The 24,633-nt window shown below is 33.8% G+C and overlaps 2 protein-coding genes across 2 annotated transcripts in view; one reads left to right on the plus strand and one right to left on the minus strand.

Annotated features, from left to right (window-relative positions):
• The window catches only part of LOC149426133 (carboxypeptidase B-like), a 33,731-nt gene extending 15,666 nt beyond the window's left edge, over positions 1-18,065 (minus strand). Inside the window, exons 1-5 of the mRNA XM_089638507.1 lie at positions 17,906-18,065; positions 5,446-6,483; positions 4,442-4,633; positions 3,051-3,184; positions 382-542 (exon numbers count right to left, since the gene is read on the minus strand). Of these exons, the coding sequence (XP_089494633.1) occupies positions 382-542; positions 3,051-3,184; positions 4,442-4,571 (425 nt within the window). The 5' untranslated portion in view covers positions 4,572-4,633; positions 5,446-6,483; positions 17,906-18,065. The remainder of the gene's footprint in view (positions 1-381; positions 543-3,050; positions 3,185-4,441; positions 4,634-5,445; positions 6,484-17,905) is intronic.
• Positions 1-24,633, plus strand: part of LOC149426132 (uncharacterized) — a 72,655-nt gene that overhangs the window by 18,240 nt on the left and 29,782 nt on the right. The window lies entirely within an intron of this gene.

The raw sequence follows: 24,633 nt of genomic DNA on the forward strand, positions 1-24,633 counted from the left end.
TAGACAATATTATGGAAGGATTTAACATGATCAATATTATTTGTCGATGATTCACAAAAGTCCTTTTCTGGTTCGACTTTATATTAGCTGAAATCCCCGGCGTTGCCCGCGCTTTTTGCAGAGTTTTTAGAAATCAGATGTAGACAGTAATTTTTATCTTATTTTGAACGTTGCAAAATTTATCAGAAAGTATCAAAATTCTGCTTTAAAGGGATGGGAATATATTCTCATGTAAACAGTGACCTTCTTCTTGTTTTGAAGGTTAAGTGAGCGAAATTTCATCAATCTCGGAATAAAACTGTAGTTTTGTATAAAAAACAAACCTACACCAGGAATCTCTTCTTTACACAAATATAGGACAGATAGATATATCATACTAACCAGTCCATATTCCGTACAGTATCGGATTCGTCGTCAAAGTTCTCGACGATCTCATTGATCATGTAAGTGACAGTGGCTGGGCTGATCCATTCTCTGGCGTGAATGCCTCCGTCTATCAGGATGGCCTTGTTGTTTGGTCTTCCATTGGAGATCCTCAGCATCTGTAAAATTAATCATTCATTCAGCAAACTGTAAGACAAATGATCGTAATCGAATGATCGTAAGCAAAAAGATCTATGGCATGCGATCGTAATTATCATTTGATCGTATATTACCTCTTGTATTATCTTAAATAAGAAAATGATGTTAAATACTCGATCTTAAAATGATCGTAATTACAATTTGATTGTAATTTTATCACTCGAATCAATCTGTTAAGTTCAGGAGAAGACAGATGCATAAACAAGTAGTTTTATTAAGACGATTAGATTATTGAAAAGCCCACAGCATTGCTTACGCTGAAGTAAACAACTCCAATATTTTTTATTGGAATAAATAAAAGGCTGTCTGTACACTATACGTGCATTATTTTATTCACATATATTACCTAGATATATTTATTGTTAACTGTTGTTTAGATTTGCGTGATATAAAGTCTGTAAAACCAGCAACGGCAAGTATTAAAATGTGTTGCTCAGTACGCAGTGTGCTGTACGAGTAATTATCTCACAAAATAAATGATTACACTAAAATTATATCAAATCTTTTTATTTTCTTAACTAACACACCATTATTTTGTTACAATCATTTGCTTATTAATTGCCTACGATAATTTCCTTACGATCATTGAGAGTTACAATAATTTGATTACGATCATTTTATATGCAACCATTTTATGTACGATCATTTTACATACGATCATTTTACAAACGATCATTTTATATACGATCATTTTATATACGATCATTTTACATACGATCATTTTATATACGATCATTTTACATACGATCATTTTATATACGAACATTTTATATACGATCATTTTACATGCGATCATTTTATATACGATCATTTTATATACGATCATTTTACATACGATCATTTTATATAGGGTCATTTTACATACGATCATTTTATATAGGGTCATTTTACATACAATCATTTTATATACGAACATTTTATATAAGATCATTTTATATTCGATTATTTTGTTAATGATCATTTTACCTACGGAAGAAAATACACCACGTTGATAGAATTTCAACAATACTGTAAATGAAAATTTGTAATTGTAATTAGGCAGTTGAAAAAAAAATTAAATAGCATTCAGACCCTGAGTATTTGAAATACCAATGAATTGAACTGACCTATAACTTTGATATTTTTTGCTAGTAATTCATAATTTCCTCCAAACATGTTACTTAAATTTCAGATTCAAATGGTTGGCTTGGCCATTTGATTCTTAAGATTACCGTATTCAGATTACTGTAATATGGGGCGACTTTGATCATCGCGGATATCTGCATAATTACTACCACAGAAATTACTCGCTTTTTTTAATGATTTTTTTACATAAAATAACGCTTCGAAAATAAGTGTCAAATTAGTTGGTTTCTAGTTATATTCAAACATACATATGTTGTACTATGACTGTCAATAACTTTCACCACGTAAATGTCACTCGTGCCGTTAATTCTAAATTTATAAATTAATAAAATAAATAAATAAACATTTATGGTTGAATTGTGAAGTTGTTTTTTATGTTTTAAGACAGAGAAAAATGTAAAAATAATATATATAAATTCCTCAACGACCATAATAGTTTCGTTTCATCTATATTGTAAAGTATACCAGTGACTGCCTATTACATGATTAAATATATATTTCAATATTCGAACTGGCATTTTTTAAAACTTTTTTTTTCTGGGATTAGTGTATCGTTGTAATAAGCTTACAAAAACATGTATGTAGTCGGCATACTCTGAAAGGTGACTTTGATGACCATGATTTTTTTGTTTACAATCGAAAATTTTCGGACAAAAAATATTTTAACTTGAAACTAAAAAAGTTATTTAGTTTCAAGTTGAAAATTGATATGCGTTACCCCATTTTATCGTAATGTTCTTTTGGGTCTTCTCCACAATGCGTTAACATGCGATACATTTTAGGTTTCCGTTTATTGTATGTCATCTTTTGTTTTCGAATCAAATAGGCTTTTCGGCTTACGCGTAAATCCGGTAATGTAGATAGTACATTCAACCAAATAATAGCAAATTCCTATTATTTTGAAATAAGTCGAACAGTAAAATAGATGACTACTTGGTGATTGCTAACAATTTACGTTGTATATTATGCTCGATCAAAATCACAATCGAAAATAACAGGGGAACAGGTTTAACCTGAATTTCATACGAGACATCATGCCCGTACACTCACATTGTCTTTAAGTGTTCTGCGTACTAGAACACACACTCATTAAACCACTTACCAGGAAATGAGTCTTGCTCGATGAGAGAATATTTCCAAGAACTTGAATAGGTGAAATCTTGTGATATGATTTATAAACACCTCCAACTCCCTCCCTTCGTGACACCTGTGGAGGCTTCTGACGCTGCATATACTAGGGTACGTGATGGCCAGGTAGTCCAAGTATCCACAGATATCGGCGAGGCGATGGTACTGCTGCCATGTCATGCGGTGCCCTACAAAACATTATGATTTATACACACCTTCAACTCCCTTCCTTCGTGAGACCTGCCGATGCTTCTGACGCTGCAAATACTAGGGTACGTGATGGCCAGGTAGTCCAGGTATCCATAGATATCAGCGAGGCGGTGGTACTGCTGCCATGTCATGCGGTGCCCTACAAAACATTACGTTTAGTTGAAGGATAAAACAATTAACTAATTACAAAACAGTTCCAAGGTCGCATAGTTATGTATTTACACGTTGGAAATAACAAGGAGAGAATTCCTGGAAACTATTTGGGTATCGAGAACCGACCAATTTGAATATGAAGTTGAAACTTGTTTCGCAGAAGCGATTGAGTGATCTCAAAACGCTCTCAAGTTTCACGATTTTTACTTCTTACGTATAATCGTACAGTTTGATTTTCGGATTTGAATAATCCAAGCTTGAGACTGATTCAAAATGTATCGTTCTGGAATCCCGTTGGAAGTGCTTAACTTATACCCCTGGTAATATTACCTAATATCTGAAGATTGCTGTTGTTGAAATTTTTATCAATTTTCATTAAGTGGTACTTGCGGTGACATGTTTTTCAATGGCACTTCTCATACGTAATATGTATAATGTCTTCTTTTGTATCCAATATCGCTGACAAGGTTAGGTTAGACAAAAAACATATCACTATTGTACTACTTCGTGAAATGTGGTAAAAAGACGGCAATTTAAAACAATAATACTTTTTTAAACGGGTAATATTACAATGGGGCAAAGTAAGGCACACAATTTGTATGCAATATGTTGATGGTGAGAGCAGAATAAAGTGGCGTGCTGTCAGAAGAGTGACGACGGTCAGTGTACAGGTAATTTCGTGCGGAGAATCATGCTTGCAGGCCGGGGATGCGGTTGGTGGTTGGTTGGTTTGATCATGCACTGTCTGGAACACGAACCCCAGTTAGCTGTCGGCCAGAACTCCATGTGGTCGTCGAGGGAATTGTAGCCCATGTAGGCCCCGAGGGTTGCCATCCGGCGGTTCGCCGGTTTCACCACCGGCATGGCTAAGTGACCCTTGGTCCTGTAACTGTGCCAAAAACTGTAAGCCCTTGCTGCAAAGCAAAACACCATCTGCTCACACGTGTTCGTGTACAATTGTCAACCAACTGCAGTGTCAGATGCCATTCATCATCTTTCAATGCCTTTAGAAGTTATCTGAATGCTTGGCTTAGCTCCATGGGTTGAGGTTGCGCTTATTCAGAATGAGCCTACTATTAGTAATATCTAGATTGTTACCAAGTCAATAAATCTATTTTAGGCGAACATTGCCATCGGCAGCTATTATTTTTACTGTTTTTCTATCCATATCAATGCTAAAGATCTGAATCGTAGCCTGAACAAGGCTGTTAAGCAAACTGAAGAAGTCAAAGTTCTCTCATACCTTTTCTGTCTTGCAGCTCTTGGTCCTCTTCACTGAGTGGGGGGTTCTCATTGTCGATGTTCTTCTGCAAGTCAGATATTACTACGGAGTATTTGATGTTGGATCTCCTGAGGATGGCTCCGACGTGCATTTGGTTTTCTGGTTTCACCAAAAAGTCCACTGCGGTATGGTTTCCACCCCACGATGTCAATTCTGTAAGATTTAATAAAATTAATTCTATCCTGTGCAAAAACAAATTACAGCATTGGTTCACAATACATCTTAGTTTCTTATTGCTACTTAATACTTTAGTATAAACCAAACTAACTTCGTAAAATAAAACTAGAAACGACTTATCTTTACTATCAATTCGTTGGTTAGGTTTTTCTTATATTTATTTATTTTATTTATTTATTTAACGCCCAGAGGGCTTTTACATGGTTGGTAGCATAATTTTAATTTGACAGATACTTTGAAACATAAAAAAATAAGAATAAAATTACATTTGATAAAAGCTATGCAACAAGTCATACAAACACAAGAAAAAAAACATAAAATTACAGCTATTTGTAGGTTTACATGATGTGTTTAGGAGTATTGTTGAAATAAATGTTTTAAATGAATTATATGAAAGAAAAGTAATTTTAAATGATTCAGTCAAAAAGACGAAAAGTTTATTTTGTTTTGTAGTTTGAGTGTACGAATGTAAATTAATAATTTTGATTGATTGGGCTAAGTCAGCGTATACGCCTGCGATATAATTTGTCTCGGAATTAACATTTTAAAGCGCTTTCATTTTGTACTAAAAAATCATACGATTATGGACGTAGATTTGAAAATTTCTTCCGCTATTTGAAATTCATTACACGTTTTAGGGTTGAACTTTCGATTTGGCCGTCCGGCCGATCATGTACTACAAGAGAAACTAACACTATCGCTCAGGCTTGCAAAGTTCTAATACAGATTTCATAAACGTAAGCGCACTTTGCCTGTCTACAGTAGCCAAGAAGATTTGTTGTTTTTACCTTGAACTCTGGTGAGTCCACCGACAACGTTGAGCTTCGATTTATCGTCGTCTATTATTACATTCCACACTTGACACCGATCATATTTTTTCACTTCCCCCCTTTCTTCTTCGTATTGATCCTCCGTTGAGAATTGCTTTGTATAATTGATTTGCTGGTTGAACGGTGGTTGTCTCTGGAATTGGGTATTTGTTTGAGGATACGATTGACTGTTTTGAGTTGGTTGATATCCCTGTCCTTGGTTCTGTCCCAGGGTATTTGACGGCTGATACCCTTGACTATTTTGAGTATTTATCGGTTGAGGCGTTGGCCTCTTTGCTGTTAAGGGGTTTTGTTGGTTATAAGGATCGGCCTGTGAATTTGGTGATTGAAAAGCATGACCGTTTTGGGTATTTGTCGGTTGATATGCTTGTCCGTTTTGTGTATTGGACGGTTGATACCCTTGGCTATTCTGAGTATTTATCGGTTGAGGCGTTGGCCTCTTTGCTGTTAAGGGGTTTTGTTGGTTATAAGGATCGGCCTGTGAATTTGGTGATTGATAAGCTTGACCGTTTTGGGTATTTGTCGGTTGATATGCTTGTCCGTTTTGTGTATTGGACGGCTGATACCCTTGACTATTCTGAGTATTTATCGGTTGAGGCGTTGGCCTCTTTGCTGTTAAGGGGTTTTGTTGGTTATAAGGATCGGCCTGTGAATTTGGTGATTGATAAGCTTGACCGTTTTGGGTATTTGTTGGTTGATATGCTTGTCCGTTTTGAGTATTCGTCGGTTGATATGCTTGTCCGTTTTGAGTATTGGCCGGTGGAAGCGTTGGCCTCTTTGCTGTGAGGGGATTCTGTTGGAAAGTATCGGCCTGTTGATTTGTCGGTTGATACCCTTGTCCATTATTCTGCGTTTTTGTATATGATGGTTGATACTCTTCGTGCTTCTTCGTAAAGACATCTGATCCTTGGTAATCCGTCTCTCCTTGGCCTTGAGTATTTGTCTGCTGGTTTGTTGGATACACCACTTGTGACGTTGGAGAACTGGATCGTGCCTCTGAAAAATATACACAGTGAAATTAATACATCGTTAAAAAATGTTGACACAAATCATTGGTACTGATGATTTTTTCTGCATTTAAACTTTATGTAACTTATAAGAATGTGAATTTTCTAGTGTTTGAGAATTAAACCCAGATCCTTTGTCTTACCGGGACAACGAGAACACTCCCAATTTAATCCTTTGTCTTACCGGGACAACGAGAACACTCCCAATTTAGCTACTGTATTCGGTAATTTTGGACGATCTCAATTAATTAAAGTTTTTGATAGTAATTCTTAAATGGAAGCACGAGATCGTAAAAAAATACCGATTATAACTAGTATAGGTATCAATAGCTCTATTGGGATAGTGTTGTCCTTGTAAGACAGAAAATACCGTTAGTAATTATGACTAGTATAGGTAAAATCTGGTTTAATTCCCAGTTTCGATCGTAATCTTTTCTTTTTATTTGTCTTTTTCTGTTTCGTGTTGAGATTTTTTAATACTATCTTCTTCAATGCTATTAATTGACAATGATTGTAATGATGGGCATAATTGTAATCCTTTGAATAATAACAATAAATAATAACGGGTTTCTCAGAATACCAGGAAGATATTGTTTAAAAGGAAAGAACGATATTAAGGAGTAGAACACCTTCAACCTGAATGATATTTGACAGCCCTATAAAATATCACAAGGTTTTTGAAAGTGATCAGTTTAACACCTGAATTGTCATGAATATCAAGTTAGATACCGATGTGACTTCCATGAATGGATTACAGACTTTCTCAGAGGCATTATTTGATTAACAAAGACAACACAAGGAAAAGGAAAACAATGTGTGCGTGAATCATTCAAATTGACCTCAATGCAAATTTCACGAACGGATCATGACCTGAAACTCTATAGCTCACTTAGTTTCTACTGCGGCAGTTGATTGGGTTCCCGGAACAATCACATTCGTTGAAAAAAATACCACGTGGATAATTAGCCAGTATTTTTGACGCGAACTACCATTGCGCATTATAGGTATATAATGTAAACGTGTTTGAATGCATCATTCTTTCGGTTAATAATAACAAATTGTTTACGATACGATTCTGTGTAAACCATAAAGGGTTTTACGATAAATAAATGAATCATTTTGTATTATTTCCTGATTGTTATCCTGTATCATTTTAAGTGAGCAAAGCATTTACTTAAAGTCACGTGTAAAAATAAACATACCTAGCAGAGATATGATTTGAGATTTCGCGAGTGAGAGATATTATGATTTACCATTAAGGCGAAGCTTAATGCCAAATCACTATTTTGATTAATCTTTATAACGAATTGGTGTACATTATGAATACCAAAAATATGCTTTAGATAAATAGAAGGTTTTCCCATCGTTTCGCTTGAGTAGAATACAAATAAAAAAATATATTACTCAATAAAAAATATAAATGTAAACTACTAAAAAAATTTTTTTTTCAGTAGAAATGTATGAATGCATAACGGAAACGACTTAAAAAAATACTGTATTATAGCTAAGATTATCTGTGACAGTTTCACTTGAGTAACTTTTTTGCTTTCCTATAAAATTATTTACAAAATAAATAAAAACCAGTTTTGTGCTTGAAATCGAACGTTTCTAGACTCCGTTTGTCAAGCGATTTTAATGCCTATTACCTAAAATATAAGGTTTACCAAGAATATACACATTTTTGGCTTGTAGCTTCCTCTTAAGTTATGGTGCGCCGCAGAGATCTGTGTTGTGCCCTATTTTATTTATATTGTGAACCTGTGATTTTGAAACATCTACTTCTTCACTTGGACTTAGTTGTTACAGCTATACTTTTGATTACTTTATTTTTTAAGTTGTGTGATCATTATTTTGTCATCTCATTTTTATACATTTACGCTGCGAGGGTGGCAGACACACACGCACACTAAAAACAACAACCTTACACGGTACCACCCGATATTGACAAATCATTCCTCCTCTACACGATTGCCTGCATTGACTCGAGTCACAGATGGAGTTAATTTTTATAATTTACCTGATGATGCCCGAGGACTGACAAGACTGAAACCATGGCCTTACCCAGAAGTAAATTACGCTCAGGTCGGCCTAAGCTGATGTTTGTTGAGCTCTCTCGTATTTTGCAGTGATTGTTGACATTTAATTGCGCATTGGGTCCATATTCTTGGAACGAATTTGCCGTGAGATCTAAGTTTTGCAACTGGTATTGTGTACTAAGAAACAGTTAAATCTAGTTTTTTTTAAAGGTGTGCAATTATAGGTATACAAAGCACCCTTTAGGTAATTTATTTACCAACCGGTGCTGTATTAAACTATCATATATGAATAATAATATATGCAAGTATTATTGCTTTTAACAAAATATATAGATACATCAATTGGTATAAATACGCAGAAGAAACACGTTTAAATTATTTTATCAACAACAACAACAACGATAAAACAGTCCTTCGGGGAATACCTAACGCAGAGTGTATTGGGTTTTTCCACACTTAAATAATATCAACGCAATTTTTATGAATATTATTTGTTTTTTTTCATATGAAACAAGAGAGAAATAATTTAAATTTTGAAACGTTTTAAAAATAAATAAAATGATGTGTCCATTCCACATTATTCATTCCGTACTATTTATTGTACATAATTAAGCTTGGACACTGAAATCTATGACGAATGCAGAATTTTAAATAAGAACCTTAGGACAATACTACTGGGCGAAATATATTCTAACGAAGAGATTAGTGAAAAGTTAAAGGGATTTCCTCATAATCAGTACGAGAAAAACTGCGTATCGTAACGACAGCATGAACATTGATAAGCATTCCCCACAATTTATTGTGATAGAAAAAATTGAGGGAATTCGAGGTAAAAGAAACAACTTTAAAAAATACAGTATTATAGCTAAGATTATCTGTGACAGTTTCACTTGTTTAACTTTTTTGCTTTCTTATAAAATTATTTACAAACTAAATAAAAACCAGTTTTGTGCTTGAAATCGAACGTTTCTAGACTCCGTTTGTGAAGCAATTTTAATGCGTATTACCTACAATATAAGGGAGGTATACCAAGAATATACACATTGGCTTGTAGCTTCCTCTTAAAGACATTGTCCCAGTAAGACCCGAGATCCTGGGTTCGATTGCCAATAGAGACCGTTATCTTTTTATTTTTCTGTGGTTCGTTTAGGTTTATTACTATTATCTTATTCTTCGTGGACTTTGATTTAGAATACCCTGCTTCTACAATTCTATACACTAGGAGATGTTACCTAAATAATAAGAAGATTCCTGCACCCATAGGAGAAGCAAAAAAAGAGTTTATCAAAATATTTTTTATATTGATAGATAAACTAACCGTAGGTTAGAAACCCCCGAACTAACGGAATTTAACTATATTAAGGAGAAAAAATAAAGAGTATCTTGCATGTTGTTTATCCGACCCCATTAATATAGTACATCAGCTCAATAAACTTTCGAGTGTGGGTATTATTGCGTCGTTCAAAGATGTTTCTTATAATAACCTTCTTCTTCATGTTCCGATCATATCATGGATGAACTATTTCTATATCGTTGACTCCTACCCCAATCTGGTTTGGACAACATCATTAAAATCTGAACCATTGGCACTGCAATGCTGAATAAATTGTGATGCGGACAAATTACCATATTCCTCAATCTTAACGTTCGGCTTCTGCTATCAACTATTATGAGCTGAAGTGTTGGGTGCTTTTATGTCTCTCTGTATTTATGCAGAAACCACTTTAGTTTGCGTCTTTTGCTTGCGCTGACAATTTATTTGTATTTTCATGACCTCTACATTATTTGGCCGGTGCAACCTGCCCTTCGCAAAGTTATTTTCTGATAATCCGTTGCTAGAATATTCAATAAAATAGAAGTTTTTTGTAGTTTCATCAAACATGATCCGCAAGAAACCTTCAACGTTGGCTTCTATAAAGTAAAAATTTCACAAATAGATGCTTCTATTAGATTCGAGAGCATCGATAAGGTAAACGAGAAAAGCCAAATATTATTATTTCTAAGAACACCAGACCAGTCTTAGGTTATGGTTCAGCGTGCTTGGCCCTCCGTAAAACTGCGGAAGGGTGTTAGATATTTTTAGAGGATGAATCTTTGAAGCTGTTCAAGAACATGTTGTGTGAAGGATGACGTGCAGCCAAGAGCTGTACTAATTGTTTGAAGAGCCGTCACAACCGATTTGTAAAACCAGGGCGGCTCCGCTGAGGAAGATATGTAGCCAGGGTGGAAGATAGCCGAACTCCACGGAGGCCTCCCTACAATAGCCCTACGGCACGAATAAGTGTTGGAAGCACTTAGGTGACTGGTTACTAGATAGTGTGGTAGCAAACAATGCATCCTTAATCATAATAAACTGGGGACGGCTGGGTACCGACATAAGAGAAAGCAAGAATTTTAACGCTGATAATAATGATAAATTATAGACACTAAAAAAAGATTTAATAACGTGCGCGTCGATTTCTGGGTATCATCGCTTGCATAGAAAACCGTTTATGGTTTACCAAATTGTCTCTTGGTCGAATATATTGATATAAAGAAAAAAAGTATTCCTAGATACATGTGACAGTTTTTTCTGCAACCAGGTGCTATATTATTTTTGTTGATTTATACGACCACTCGTGTTTTTTACCTATGCAAACCGGTTTGCAAGGAAACGTGGAAATTCCCATTTTTTGTATGTATATTTATATGCAAATATCGCTAAGACCTACTTATATCAAAGATCAATACATTGAGCGTCGTTTTGCTGAACGAAGTTATGCACTAAAAGCATTTTGAATCGAGTCACAGATAGAGTTAATTGGAAGTTGGAAGACGGAAACCATGATCTTACCCAGAGATAAATTGCCCTCAGTTCGGCCAAAACTGTCTATCATACTTTGTTGAACCCTCTCGTATATTGCAATGATTGGCGACAGAGCATTTAATTGAACGTTTTGTCCATATTTTTGCAACGAATTGCCATGCGATCTAAGGTTTGCAACTGTTATTGTAAACTTAGAAACGAATAAAACTAGTTTATTTAAAGATGTACAATAACAGTAGAGCCATATAAAGCGCCCTTGAGGTGAGACAGCTGTTGGCAGTGAAATAACCAATGGCTTTATGAAATAGGATAAGGCTGAAGAAACTCCCGTTCAACTATGATGTCATTATCTCTCATTGATGGGAAAGAAGACTCTAGTACCAGGGGAAGTCATGTCGTGGAACCAGGAGACATCGCCAAACATCCAACAACAAGTCTTTCAAGATTAATAAGGTGAACCATGGCAGATACCAAGATGGGCCTATAACCCGTATTAACGACAACAGTACCTAATAATAATAATTTTGCGCAAATAGTTGACTCATCTTTCACACTTGATTGATTTCACGTGGAATCTTCTGCATTTTAAGTAGCAATACGTATTTTCCACTTGGTTTCCATTTTCCTTATGGGTTTAAAAGTTTTAATATAAGTAATTATTTTTATAAGCAATAATTGTTCGCCTGAAACACTCATCCACATTGAAAAAATCTCCTGATAAAAAATACATGACGCCAACGGGACTCGAACCCGTGTCCATTCGATTTCCGGTCGAAAGCTCTGACCACTGAGCTATGGGGGCTTATTTCTTACCCGAGAAAATATTCAATATATGCTAGTGTTTCATTCAACAATTACTGCTTTTTACATTTTTTCACCTGAGAACAACCAACTTTTATCATATAAAAATAAAAAGTTGGTTGTTCTCAGGTGAAAAAATGTAAAAAGCAGTAATTGTTGAATGAAACACTAGCATATATTGAATATTTTCTCGGGTAAGAAATAAGCCCCCATAGCTCAGTGGTCAGAGCTTTCGACCGGAAATCGAATGGACACGGGTTCGAGTCCCGTTGGCGTCATGTATTTTTTATCAGGAGATTTTTTCAATGTGGATGAGTGTTTCAGGCGAACAATTATTGCTTATAAAAATAATTGTTATCCTTTGTGCTATGCATAAATAAAATCTTGTCTTTAAAACATTAATTTATCAAAAAAATAATAATAAGTAATTATAGTCTGACATTTAATAGAAAAGGTTTTAAATGGCAACGCTAAGATGATTTATTTGAACTAGCGGACTCCGCAATGCTTTATGTATTTCTCGGGCGTCTCCAACTTCTTCCACCATTCACTACTGTATACCACAATGTTACTGTTAAAAAGATACATTACGTCGAATTAATTCGACTCCGTATCTCATTCCGGTAGAGAGAGTATTCCCCGGGCGTCCCCGACTTCTTCTATCACTCAAACCACTATCTAAACACTCCTGGCAATTATATTATCATTCCTAAAAGATCAATGGTTTCGTTGCTTGTGTGGCACGTAGCGCCGTCTTGTTGAAAGTAAACGTTGTCCAGATCAATACCATCCAATTCCGGCCATAAAAAATCATTAATCATCTCTCGATAGCGCAATCCATTCACCGTAACTGTTGCTCCAGCCTCATTTTCTAAAAAGTAAGGTCCAATGACTCCGCCGGACCATAAACCGCACCAAACAGTCACACGTTGAGGATACATGCGTTTCAACAATAACTCTTGGGTTTTCCGAGCCCCAGATGCGACAATTTTTCTTGTTGATGAAGCCACCAAGGTGGAAATGGGCTTCACTCAAGATGATTTGCATTTGATTCACTCAAGTGAATTTTAATAATTTCAATGCGTTGTTGAAGCGTGTATCGTTCCATTTTTATTAATGGCGTAGTTTCTACTTGTCAAATGTTAAAAAATGACAGCTTCGAAAGTAACATCTACCGAAATAGCGGGCTATTCAAAATAACACCTCTTATTGGAAAACCCTGTATATTACTAGCTGACGTATACACGGCAGTACTCGGAATCTTTTCTCTACTTTCAATAAGTATTATATAGATTACACTTTTTATATTTGTTGCTCGCAATTGAAAATATCCACTTTTGATATTATGTTATTGTAATTATTACATAGTCTGCTCAAGCAAGAATTTTGTTTATAGTTTGTTTTGCATTGATCTACTTTGAACAGGACAGAAGAGCGTATGGAGCGCGCATAAGATGTTAAATAAAAACAAAATTTAACCTGATACGCAGATCAAAATTATAAATTAAAAAATCGAGTTATGTTGCTATTCCTTGTTTGTTTAAAACTAACTCTCAAGCTCGAATGTTAAGAAAATGTTAACGTGAAGAACAAATTTAAAAGAAAATGTAATAAAAGTTTTTTTTGTTCCAATTGAATATATTTCTGTATTTTACAAGGGATCTTTTACATGAACACGTTTTGTTACAGTCCCAGTAAGATTATTTTGTTGTAGGTCTATCATGATTACAAAGTTTTTTTGTAATTTTTAAATCCTTATCAGTTTTATTATGTATGGTTTCCTGCCGCATTTAGGCGGATTTTAAAAACTATATGTCAATAAGTCGTTTTTTCAGTTTGTTACATGACTTCATTCTGCAGAACGACACTCAATTTATTGACGCTGGCATTTTTAAACTTGTTTTGTGGGTGTTCAATAACTCTTCTGAAGTGTAAAAAAATACCTATTTCTCGCGTAGAGTTATTTAAAAAAAGACCGATTAAAAGTTTTTTTAAATAAAGGGCAAGATACATCACCGAAGGGAATGTGGTCCAATTAACTCAGCGGTAGAGCAAAGCCCTGTCAAGGCTGAAGTTCTGGCTTTAAGTCCTAGATGCGACCGAATCTTTTTTTGATTTTTGTTTTCAAAATTTCGTTTGAGAGTCGCTAAGTCTTAGGACGGGTTGTTTCGGAGAATTTGAACAATTATTCAAATTCAAAAGTTAATTTTCAAGTTCTGTTAAAGATTTTTCAAGATCTGTTTTATTTCAGTTCTGTCAAACAACTAGCCTTTAATGATATATTAACAGAACTTGAAAATAAACGTTGAAATTTGATGAATTGTTCAAATTCTCCGAAACAACCCATCCTTAATAATTAAATATTACCATTTGAGGATTTATATTTTTTTTAAAAACGTATTTTAACCTTTCAAAAATCATTCTATGTTCCCCCTTCGTTTAAGTTGTGGTTTTTCCAATGCATATATTTTAATTACGTATAATTATTTAAAGCGAATGTTAGTGTTATGGCGGCACCGCGTCCTGTTGCCAAGGAAATTATATGTTATTTTATTTAAATTTAATCCCAAATCCCTAATAATACAAAGACAATAAAAGATAAACATTTAAGAAGATTAAATAAAACGTCCAAGAAGTTGGATGTGTGTTATTATGGTTTCTGTAAATGCAATACGATAACATTCCGGGTCAAAGAACGTCCGATATTTTTGTAATTTTTTTCATTGACACTATCAATGATTATTGTTTTCTTTAGATGTTTTAAAATGTCGCGTCGCGGTTTTTATTTTATTATGATGATGATTATTCGGATAATCAATGTTGTCTCATCTATACACTATTTATCTCACTCTTACTCATATCCAATGGCGTCACCATCTATCTCACTCTAACACATGGTAAAAAACAGTTTTGGTTATTGAATAATTATTTCTAATTGAGTCGCTTGCGAGTAAAATGGAAATATCTTTTTTTAAAGTAAAACATAGTAAATCTTATACAATTTTAAAAAACAGCATAAAAATAGCTGTTTTTTTTGCAATAACACGCCGTCCATTGTGGTACATTTTTAATAAAATTATTTTTATATTAAAATAATCATGAATATTACTCTGTCAATTTATTTTTCGACTGTAATCATGAATTTATTTACATAAATGGTTGTTAAGCTAAACATATATATCTATATATCTAAGTTTTATAATAAAGTTTTAAGTATCTTTAGTTTTCTTCCGAGATTGATGATATTTTGCACACTTCGATGAAGGTCATTGTCTACTTGAAATTTAGAAAAACCACCCCTTTTCCCACCCCTTTTAGCAGATTTTTGATATTTCTTGATGAAATTTTGCCCACTTGACGTTCAAAATAAGAGGAAAGTTAATTCCGTTTGGAATTAACTTTATGAACCACCTACCCTTTTTTTCTTTAAGGCGATGCCATACGTAGTAATGCAAAATCATGTGTTTTTGGTTTGAAAATTTGGTCGCCTAGAAATGTTTCAGATGCATTAATTAAATACTGCGAGTAGAATACATGTTGGACTTTGAAATAATCGAGTATTTTTAGATAAGTCTTTTTATAAGCCCAGAAAAAAATAATGTATAGGCCTATGAAAACTGCTTTAAAGTTCAAAATCTCCTACTTACGAACTCATTTTCGGTTATGATTTTATTGTATAATGTGGCAAATTAAGTTATTTAAATAACTTAGTAATAACTTAAACAAAACAGGCGGATGAAGTTATTTATATTTACGGTTAAAAAAACAGGACCTACCATTAAAATATTTTATGTAAACAGTTTGAAAATTTTATTAAAGTTTGTTATTAAACTATAAAATAAGCGGTAAGCACCAGATTTCATTTTTATGGATCATGAATTAATAAATCTAGTGATCCCTCTAGCTAGACATTTGAGATTTTAGTAATACGTTCATCAGAAATAATTTAAAAAAAACCCTAGGCCTGCTAGGGTAAAGTAGACTATAGGTCCGTCCATTACGCCGGGTTGCGCACCTAATATTGTTTTTACATGACTATATCACATAAGTTGTTAAGATTCACATTTTATTTTAGAGATTTGTCAGGGAAAATTCAACAAGTCTGTCCAATACACCAGGGCCGCGCGTCGCATATGTTTTTGCACAGCTGCTTGACTTGCGTCATTAAGATTCTGGCGTTATTTTAGGGTATTGTCTCATCTTAACATAATATGTTTATTATCATTTGGTTTACAAGCGAAAATTTATTCACTTTCTTGTTTTAGCTATATGTATTCCTCAATATTACTTAAGGTTATCTCAATGGGTATCTAATTCTTAAAACAGTATTTGATTTTTAAACACGTTCAAAAACAGCGAATCTGGAATTAAATGTAAAGCAAAAATATTTCCCACGCAATTCGTATTTTGACAATTCGCTTAAGAGAAATAATAGATTGCAAAATATGGAGGCTCTATCAGTTTAGACCGTTCCCCCCATGAAATAATTGTAACATGTCGATGATCAAAACGAGGCTAATTATTTTGATGTTTTGAATGATGATTATTATTAATAGCTTATCAACAATCATCATTTTGAACCACAACAAGCACTTTATGAGTAACTTACGGAAGTTGTGGTCTACAGGTCTACCGAGATATCATAGCGGATATAAAGCAACAAAATAATTAATATCAATGGTTTATATTCGTAATTCCTGTATCGGTTAACCAAAATCAAAACAAACCGGCAAATTAAACATATTTTTACCAACGGAATTTTGGAATGCATATTTTTCCAAGAATTTCACAAAGTTTTCAGTTTTTCATTCGTTATGTTAAATTCCGTACCAAACATATACATACGCACACTTAAATATATTAAAATCAATTGATTTGAATTTCTGAACTTTTTCTGGATGGAGTACCTAAGTCAAAATCAAAACAATGTCAAATTAAACACCCCTGTACATCGGTACTACCAATAATGGCACAATATTTCAAAATATCAAATTTATCCATGTTTAAAAATTCAGAACACGTATTCGTTCACACATAAAAATAAATGAGAATTCATTTGAAGTTTTTAAAGTATTACTAAAATGGGAAGATGAAATTAAAACACACTTTTGTACTAACTGCACTAAATTCGCTAATTTTCTTAATAATTCTGGGTTTCCATTATAATAATAGTAATCATCACACACACTTAAATAAATGATTAGTCAAAGTAAAAACAAAGCCGTAAAAAAAAATGTTTTGTGATAAAGGCGCTTAAATTTTTCCTAATACATTTTACTGAAATTTCACTAAGTACTTTAAAAAATTATAAATCCCAAAATCCGTTCCAAACACACAATACTCGCACGCTAAAATAAATGTAATACGTAATGATTTAAAAAAATATCAATTGATTGCACTATTTTATAGAAATTCCGCCTTAAGCGAATATAAATAGTAAAAAGCGTTTCACACACACTATAATAATATGACATTATTAGCACATTAGTGATAACGTACCCACATAAGTCGAATTCAAAACAAACCCGTAAACAAAACATTTTATACTACGAGTAACGTCTGATTAAAATTTGACCGCGAGTATAATAATAAAATTTTATGTTGAAATACACTCCACACGCACACATAATATTATACACACACTAAAATAAATGGAAATAATTGATTTGAATTTTAGTTTTCTCGATGGACACAACAAGGAGTATTAATTAGTGAAGCACAGCTTAATTATTTATCTATGGTTATTGATATTTGAATTAAGTTCCTACGTTCTCTGGCTCTGATGAGCGCATCCTCGAAGATGATGGGGTTCTCATCCTTGGTCTGGTGGCTGCGGCCGCTCCAAGGCTGCGGCAATGGCTTCTGGTACTGGAATTGTGGCTCGGCGGCCGCTATGGCCAGCAGCACTAGTAACACACATCGCGGGAGCCACATATTGACTGAGTCGGGCCGCGGTGTGCGACTGGTTTTATACTCCGCCTGTTTCGATTCACTGAAGTTTTTCCAACTTGTTAAGATATTAAGTAGAAAAAAAAAAGTTTTCTTTATTGCGTTTCCGAGAAATCAATTTTTATTACTAATTTATCTGTTCTAACAAATATGTTATGATGTTTTTAATTAGTTTACTGTTAATTCAAAGTTGTATGGATCTATGAAATAGATTAAATATCGAATAAAACAATAATATTATGGAATATCTAACGTCAATATTTTTATGTTCAAGACTTCAAAATTTAGATGCCAAGTTATAAATATATTAAAAAACCGGCGAAGACAATTTTTTGTCTTAGTTTATGTCTTATCATGCACAATCATTGACGGCCTCTGGTGGTCGAGGTGTAAGGCTGTCGACTAACAATTCGAAGGTCGTGGGTTCAAATCCCGACGTGCGCAAGTAAATTTTTTGATGAATTCGTGTTATTTCACAATTTATTAATTAAAAATAATATATAGTATACATGCGGAACGTTCCAGAGCGGAAGATATTTTCAGTATCGCCCTGGTATAAGACCACCATTCAGAATTAAAACTTTGCTTGAAATGGCTTTAGCCGTGTTTGGTGACCAGATTTGAATAGCCAGGTACTCCCCCACCTTCCTCTTCTCTATATTCTTCCCCTCCCAACTACTTTCAGCCTCACAACATACTCAAATTGGGAATGCCATAGTCTCACTGGCTCCAGACGCTTGGGAGCAGTTGGGACTATTGTGCGGTATTCATATTAAAAATATATTAATGTAAATGCTTTTGAAACATTTCGAAAAGCTTGAATGTGGAACAAAAAATATGGCCTCGTGTTTTGTTTTCCATCACGATGATGGAAATGACACTACAAGCTGTAAACAGTTGCGTCGACCTAGATAATTTCAATTAGAAAAGATTGTATGTAAAAAATTACGATATAGCTCACTGTTAGAGAATTTTTGATTTCTTAGATCTAATTTCTGATCTATTGTTGAAAATAAGTTGTAACGTATTCGTGAGTGGGTGTGGAAAATAGACCGATAGATTGATAATTTATAGTTTCACCTTTTTGAATGCAAACACTTTAATGTTTTCTAAGCCTCATATTAATTTGAATTTAAAGTTAAAACAGTACCCACGCTCACCTCCTCGAAACTTCACAAAAAATGACATTGGATGGACTATAACATAATATTATGGATGTGAATATTTACTTATTATCTTGGGATTTCGTGGTAACGAATGCGTATGAAATTTGTGTGGACTATGGACTCATTATTTACGGATTATCTTTGTGAAAATCCATTTTTATGTAAATAATTTTGATATTTCAGGAATAACCACAGCCCCGATCATGAACTAAATGCTGCCAGGAACATCTAGGACATTTGGCCCCTTTTTTAATCTAAAACAAAATATTAAGGCAGTAAATATATTGTCTAACAAAATAGTAAGGCAACAAATATATCGTTTAACAAAATAGTAAGGCAACAAACATATATTGTTTAACAAAAGAGTCATGCAACAAACATGTATTGTTTAACAAAATAGTAAGGCAACATATATATTGTTTAAGAAAATATTAAGACAACAAACATATATTGTTTAAGAAAATAGTAAGACAACAACATATATTGTTTAACAAAATAGTAAGGCAACAAATATATTGTTTAACAAAATAGTAAGCCAACAAATATATTGTTTACGAAAATAGTAAGGCCACAAACATATATTGTTTAACAAAATAGTCATCCAACAAACATGTATTGTTTAACAAAATAGTAAGGCAACAAACATATATTGTTTAACAAAATAGTAAGGCAATAAATATATTGTTTAACACTATAAGTTTTAAACACTTTACCCTTAAAACAACAAAACACCCAAAAAGAAACATTTACCAAAAAGCGAATGTATAAAATGATAAATCCGCATCGCAAATTAGTCAAGTATTTATAACTGATAAATTGATGGTAGAACTTTAAAATTTAAACTTAGCCAAATTGTGTAAAAGTTAACCAAATTTACTAGACACGATTTACGCAATTTAATTAAATCATAAAATGTTCTTCGAAATGTAAGCACACTTTTTTTGAAGAAGCCAAACTTTTTTTAGAAGCAGATATTTTATCAGATTAACAAAAGGGTCATATTTAGGTAACCTTTCAGAATAAGTTGCGGTTCAAATTTTGATAAACATTTACTAGTTGTGAGAAAACAGTATTATTTTAGGTGTCAGGTACTTTATTTGACTAACATATTGGTAACGTTTTAGTATACATTTACCCATTTCGGGTTGAAAATGTATCTTTTGCATGTATCTTTTTAGTCCATTTTGTAAGCAGTTTAACATAAGCCAAATGGTAATATATTCTTCTCCATTTACTTCCGAATTTTAGATCTTTTGTGCTTTTTCTGCATTGAATCGTTTCGCACCACAGTATTCGTTTTGCTGTAATATTTGAGCAATATTTACATATACTGGGTGTTAAGGGACGTATTTGACTTACTTTATTTAACCAGTGATTTCTAACATTATTTGTAACTTTTTAATTTTTTTTAACAAAACCAAGCAAATAAATATTATTTGACATGACGTCACTGGTCACTCAGCATAGTAACCGACCAACCCCTCACCCGATCCTAACCGTCCAATACATACTGATTTTTCATGTTATTAATACTTAATTAAATAATAAAATTAATACTATTTCAATATTTCATTTAAAGTTTTTACTCCAAATAATGTCAGGAATCACTGGCTAAAATAAGTCAAGATGTCCCTATACAGGGTGTCCGGAAACTCGTAGTACAAGCGGGAAACTGGTGAATCTACATCACATTTGGAGTCGATTTTGTAGTATATTTTTTTTTTATTTGAGCTTTCGTTATCGAGTAAATCGAGTTTGAAGTTGATTTTTTTTTTTTTTTTTTTTTTAATCAAATTTATATAAATTATTACTGAAGATCAAAGTACCCAACTAATTAAAACTATTTGAAAGTAAAACAAATGAAGAAACTCGGATTTGAAGCATTATTTTGAAATAACCCTTCATTTAACCCGGTGTAATCATAAAATATTTCTGCTCTGCAGGGTTAAAACATCTGTTATTCAACCCTAAACACCAGAAAAAACTTTAACCCTAAAATAGCCGAAAAATATATTTTTTTGGTTTTTTTTTTTTTTGAAAATGCTCAAATCAAAAAACTTTATGTTTTTTTGGGTTCCCCATGTGGTGTAGATTCTCCAGTTTCCCGCTTGTACTACGAGTTTCCGGACACCGTGTATAAGAGAGACGCCTGTGGCAGGTAATCTGGATCGCTCGAATCAGCTGTTGGCGCTAGTGATCTGGCGGTTACACTAACTGCCAATCTTTGCTTATTCGCGAAAGTTTTTATACAAAAGTTAAATAGTTATTAAAAAGCCTCAACGTTGTATTGTGTCTTTATGCTCTTCGAGAACGACTGGACACAGGTTTCTAAATTAACAACAGTAGAAAAAAGTAGTTTTTTTTTATTAAAAGTACAAAAATATAAACCGATAAAATATTCTCGTATTTGCAATAAACATTTTGTTTTATCAGACTATAATGTGATGCCTTTGGAATATGTTGTAATCATAAGTACAGTCTTATTTGAACAAAACTATATTTTAATAGCAATGTAAATATTTAATTTTTGGAATAACTTTATTGAGTAATACCTCAAATTGTAATATTTAATTTTTGAAGACAATATTAGCTATTTTTAAACGATAATCTGAAACAGAAAAATCAGAAAAGGATACTATGTCCTAGATGTGACCGTATCCTTTTCTGATTTTTCTGTTTCAGATTATCGTCTAAAAATCGCTAATATTGTCTTCAGCAATGTAAATAAGCACGAGAACACCACTTTCAAAACTTGAGTTAAGCTCACTTTTCAACATTCTGCCTACGAGAAAAGCGTTCCAAATTTGTTATTTTTGTCGTAAGACGCCAATCTGAAATTAAACAGCTAAACTTATTTCTCATATGTTACTGATGCATGTGTTAATCATGACATCCAATTATTGGAAAACGATATGAAATAAGTAGTAAACAAACTAAGGACGGGTTGTTTCGGAGAATTTGAACAATTCATCAAATTTCAACGTTCATTTTCGGGTTCTGTGAAAGTCCTATTCAAGTTCTGGTATTATATCATTATAGGCTAGTTGCTTGACAAAACTGAAATAAAAACAGAACTTGAAAAAATCGTTCACAGAACTTGAAAATGCACGTTGAAATTTGATGAATTGTTCAAATTCTCCGAAACAACCCGTCCTAAGTCTTCCTTTTACCCAAATACTTTTGAATTTCTATTTCTCAATTCATTTTTAATAATGTCTCCGACTACTGTATTTATGAACCGTTTTTAAAACATGCCTTTGAATCCTTATCTTTTAAGGGGGGGCTAGGGTTTTAAATATATTTTTTTTTGCATTTTTTTTTAAATAAATGCTTAATATGTTAAGAATATTGTGTTCAAATTTCAAGTTGATTGGAGGAAAATTGACGAAGTTACGAGTATTTTTATACATATCGGATTTTAATCCCTACCCGACCATACGTATAAGCCGAGCAGAGCAGGAAGCTGAGAAACAAACTAAAGAAGGCAGGATTCGTCGTAGACAGGAGCAAAAAGGTGCTTTAGACATCATGGATGATAGCAACATCCTTTATGGACCTGGCATTGATGATTCAGTATGAGGTAAGCCGATAAAATTTGCTTATAAACGTTTAATACCAGATTTTTTAGTGTTCAAAACTTTATAGCGTTTTTCCCATAACTCACGTTTTCAACGTCGGTGACCGTCATAACTTCAAAACTACTGCACCGATCCTTTTGAAATTTTGAAAACTATTTCTGTACATAATTTACGAGGTAACGCTGGAGAGTTTTTTCAAATTTGTTAATAATTATTATTTTACAATAACAAATTAGCCGATTTTTTCACTAAAAATAGCGTTTTTCCCTTCAAAGTGTTCCAAAAAAGTGAAAAATTAAAATTTCAAAAAACCCTCCTCTAACGAATGAACTTTGATTTTTTGATTTCAGATGACCCAGCACCGAGTTATGAGGGGCACCGCCATTCTACTTTTTTTTGAGACACGTCCGAATAATTGCTGCCATTGCCGTGTTTTTTAATATTTCTCCGTGAAAATTTAATACAACATTCTTAAAATGTCATACTTTACTGTCTTATTAGATTTAATAAAGAAATTTTAACTGTGTTGTCACAAAAATTCACAAAAAAATGCCTTTTTTCGTACGAATTAACCCTAGCCCCCCCTAAAACCGTATCATATATCTTGCAAATGACCGCCGCCCACACCAGCGCCATCTGCTTCGAGATTACCTGCCATTTTACATGAAAATAAACCCACTTGATATATTTTTCTTTGCCCTCATCGGGATTTGAACCTGTGATCTGTAAGTCTAGAGGCAATGACCTTTCCGCTTTGTCACGAACGTCACCAATTGAGCCAGTTGAGGTCTCCTGATTACACGCCTTCCCTTTTTGCCTTTCATATTAAATAGTCGTAAGTGGACGGTATTTTACGGAAATGGTTCTTAGGATGTGGTCAAGACATTGGTACTTCTTATTATGTTATCTTCTAGATTGCGAGAACAGTTTCCGTTTCATGTTGCGTACAAAGTAATACCAATTTGGGAGACGGGTTTGGTTACCGCCGCCCCGGGAACCATTTATTGGATAACCATCACCTCTGCTATAGGTCACCCCAATTGGTTCGCTACTTTTGGTGATTTAGTAAGGGTGCCCGGGTTCACCGGGCGAGGTGTATTCAGGATGGTTCCATGATAACTCAACACACTTTAAAAAAGTGATATAGTAATTAGACTCATTAGAAACGATGAAATATATTTTTTTAACCTAACCTAAACTAACCTAACCTAATTAACCCAGTTAATAAGGTTTTTGTTTCATAACTTTCCATGACTTTATATAACTTTTTAAAGATGTGATGAATTGTATCATTGTGATGATTTATCCGGTCACCATTCAGGATACGCCTGCCCACCAGCTGCGTGGCGTGCCAGTTCAGGTAAGGCTGGTTTGGGGAGACCCTTTGACCTCTCCAACTGGTTTCTCGACTCATCGCCTTGCGCCAACGTGGGAGGGATATATTCATATGTCCGTCAATCCTGGACACACTGATGCCTTGATTCCTACCCAACCTTCATACCTTTAACCTTCACAGATGTTCATTTCCTTAAAAAAAACCCTCCACACAGCATCACAGAAGATGACATAGGCCCTGAGGGAATTTATTCTCCTCATGGCCTCCTGTGTGGGGTTAATCTTAATTTTGTTTGTAAATACTTCTGTCCAGGCTACTAGCATTAATTTATTGTGATTTATATGCACATTTTATGAACCTCTATTTTTGACACAGGGGAGAAAGTAACACTTTTCCTTTCTTGGTAAAGTTACCATCTTGGCGATGTAGTAGCAGATATTCACTTTGAAATCCCCTTTGCATGTTCA

This window comes from Hesperophylax consimilis, chromosome 1 (assembly GCF_061612785.1).
Source record: "Hesperophylax consimilis isolate HC1 chromosome 1, BYU_Hcon_1.0, whole genome shotgun sequence".
NCBI lineage: Eukaryota > Metazoa > Arthropoda > Insecta > Trichoptera > Limnephilidae > Hesperophylax > Hesperophylax consimilis.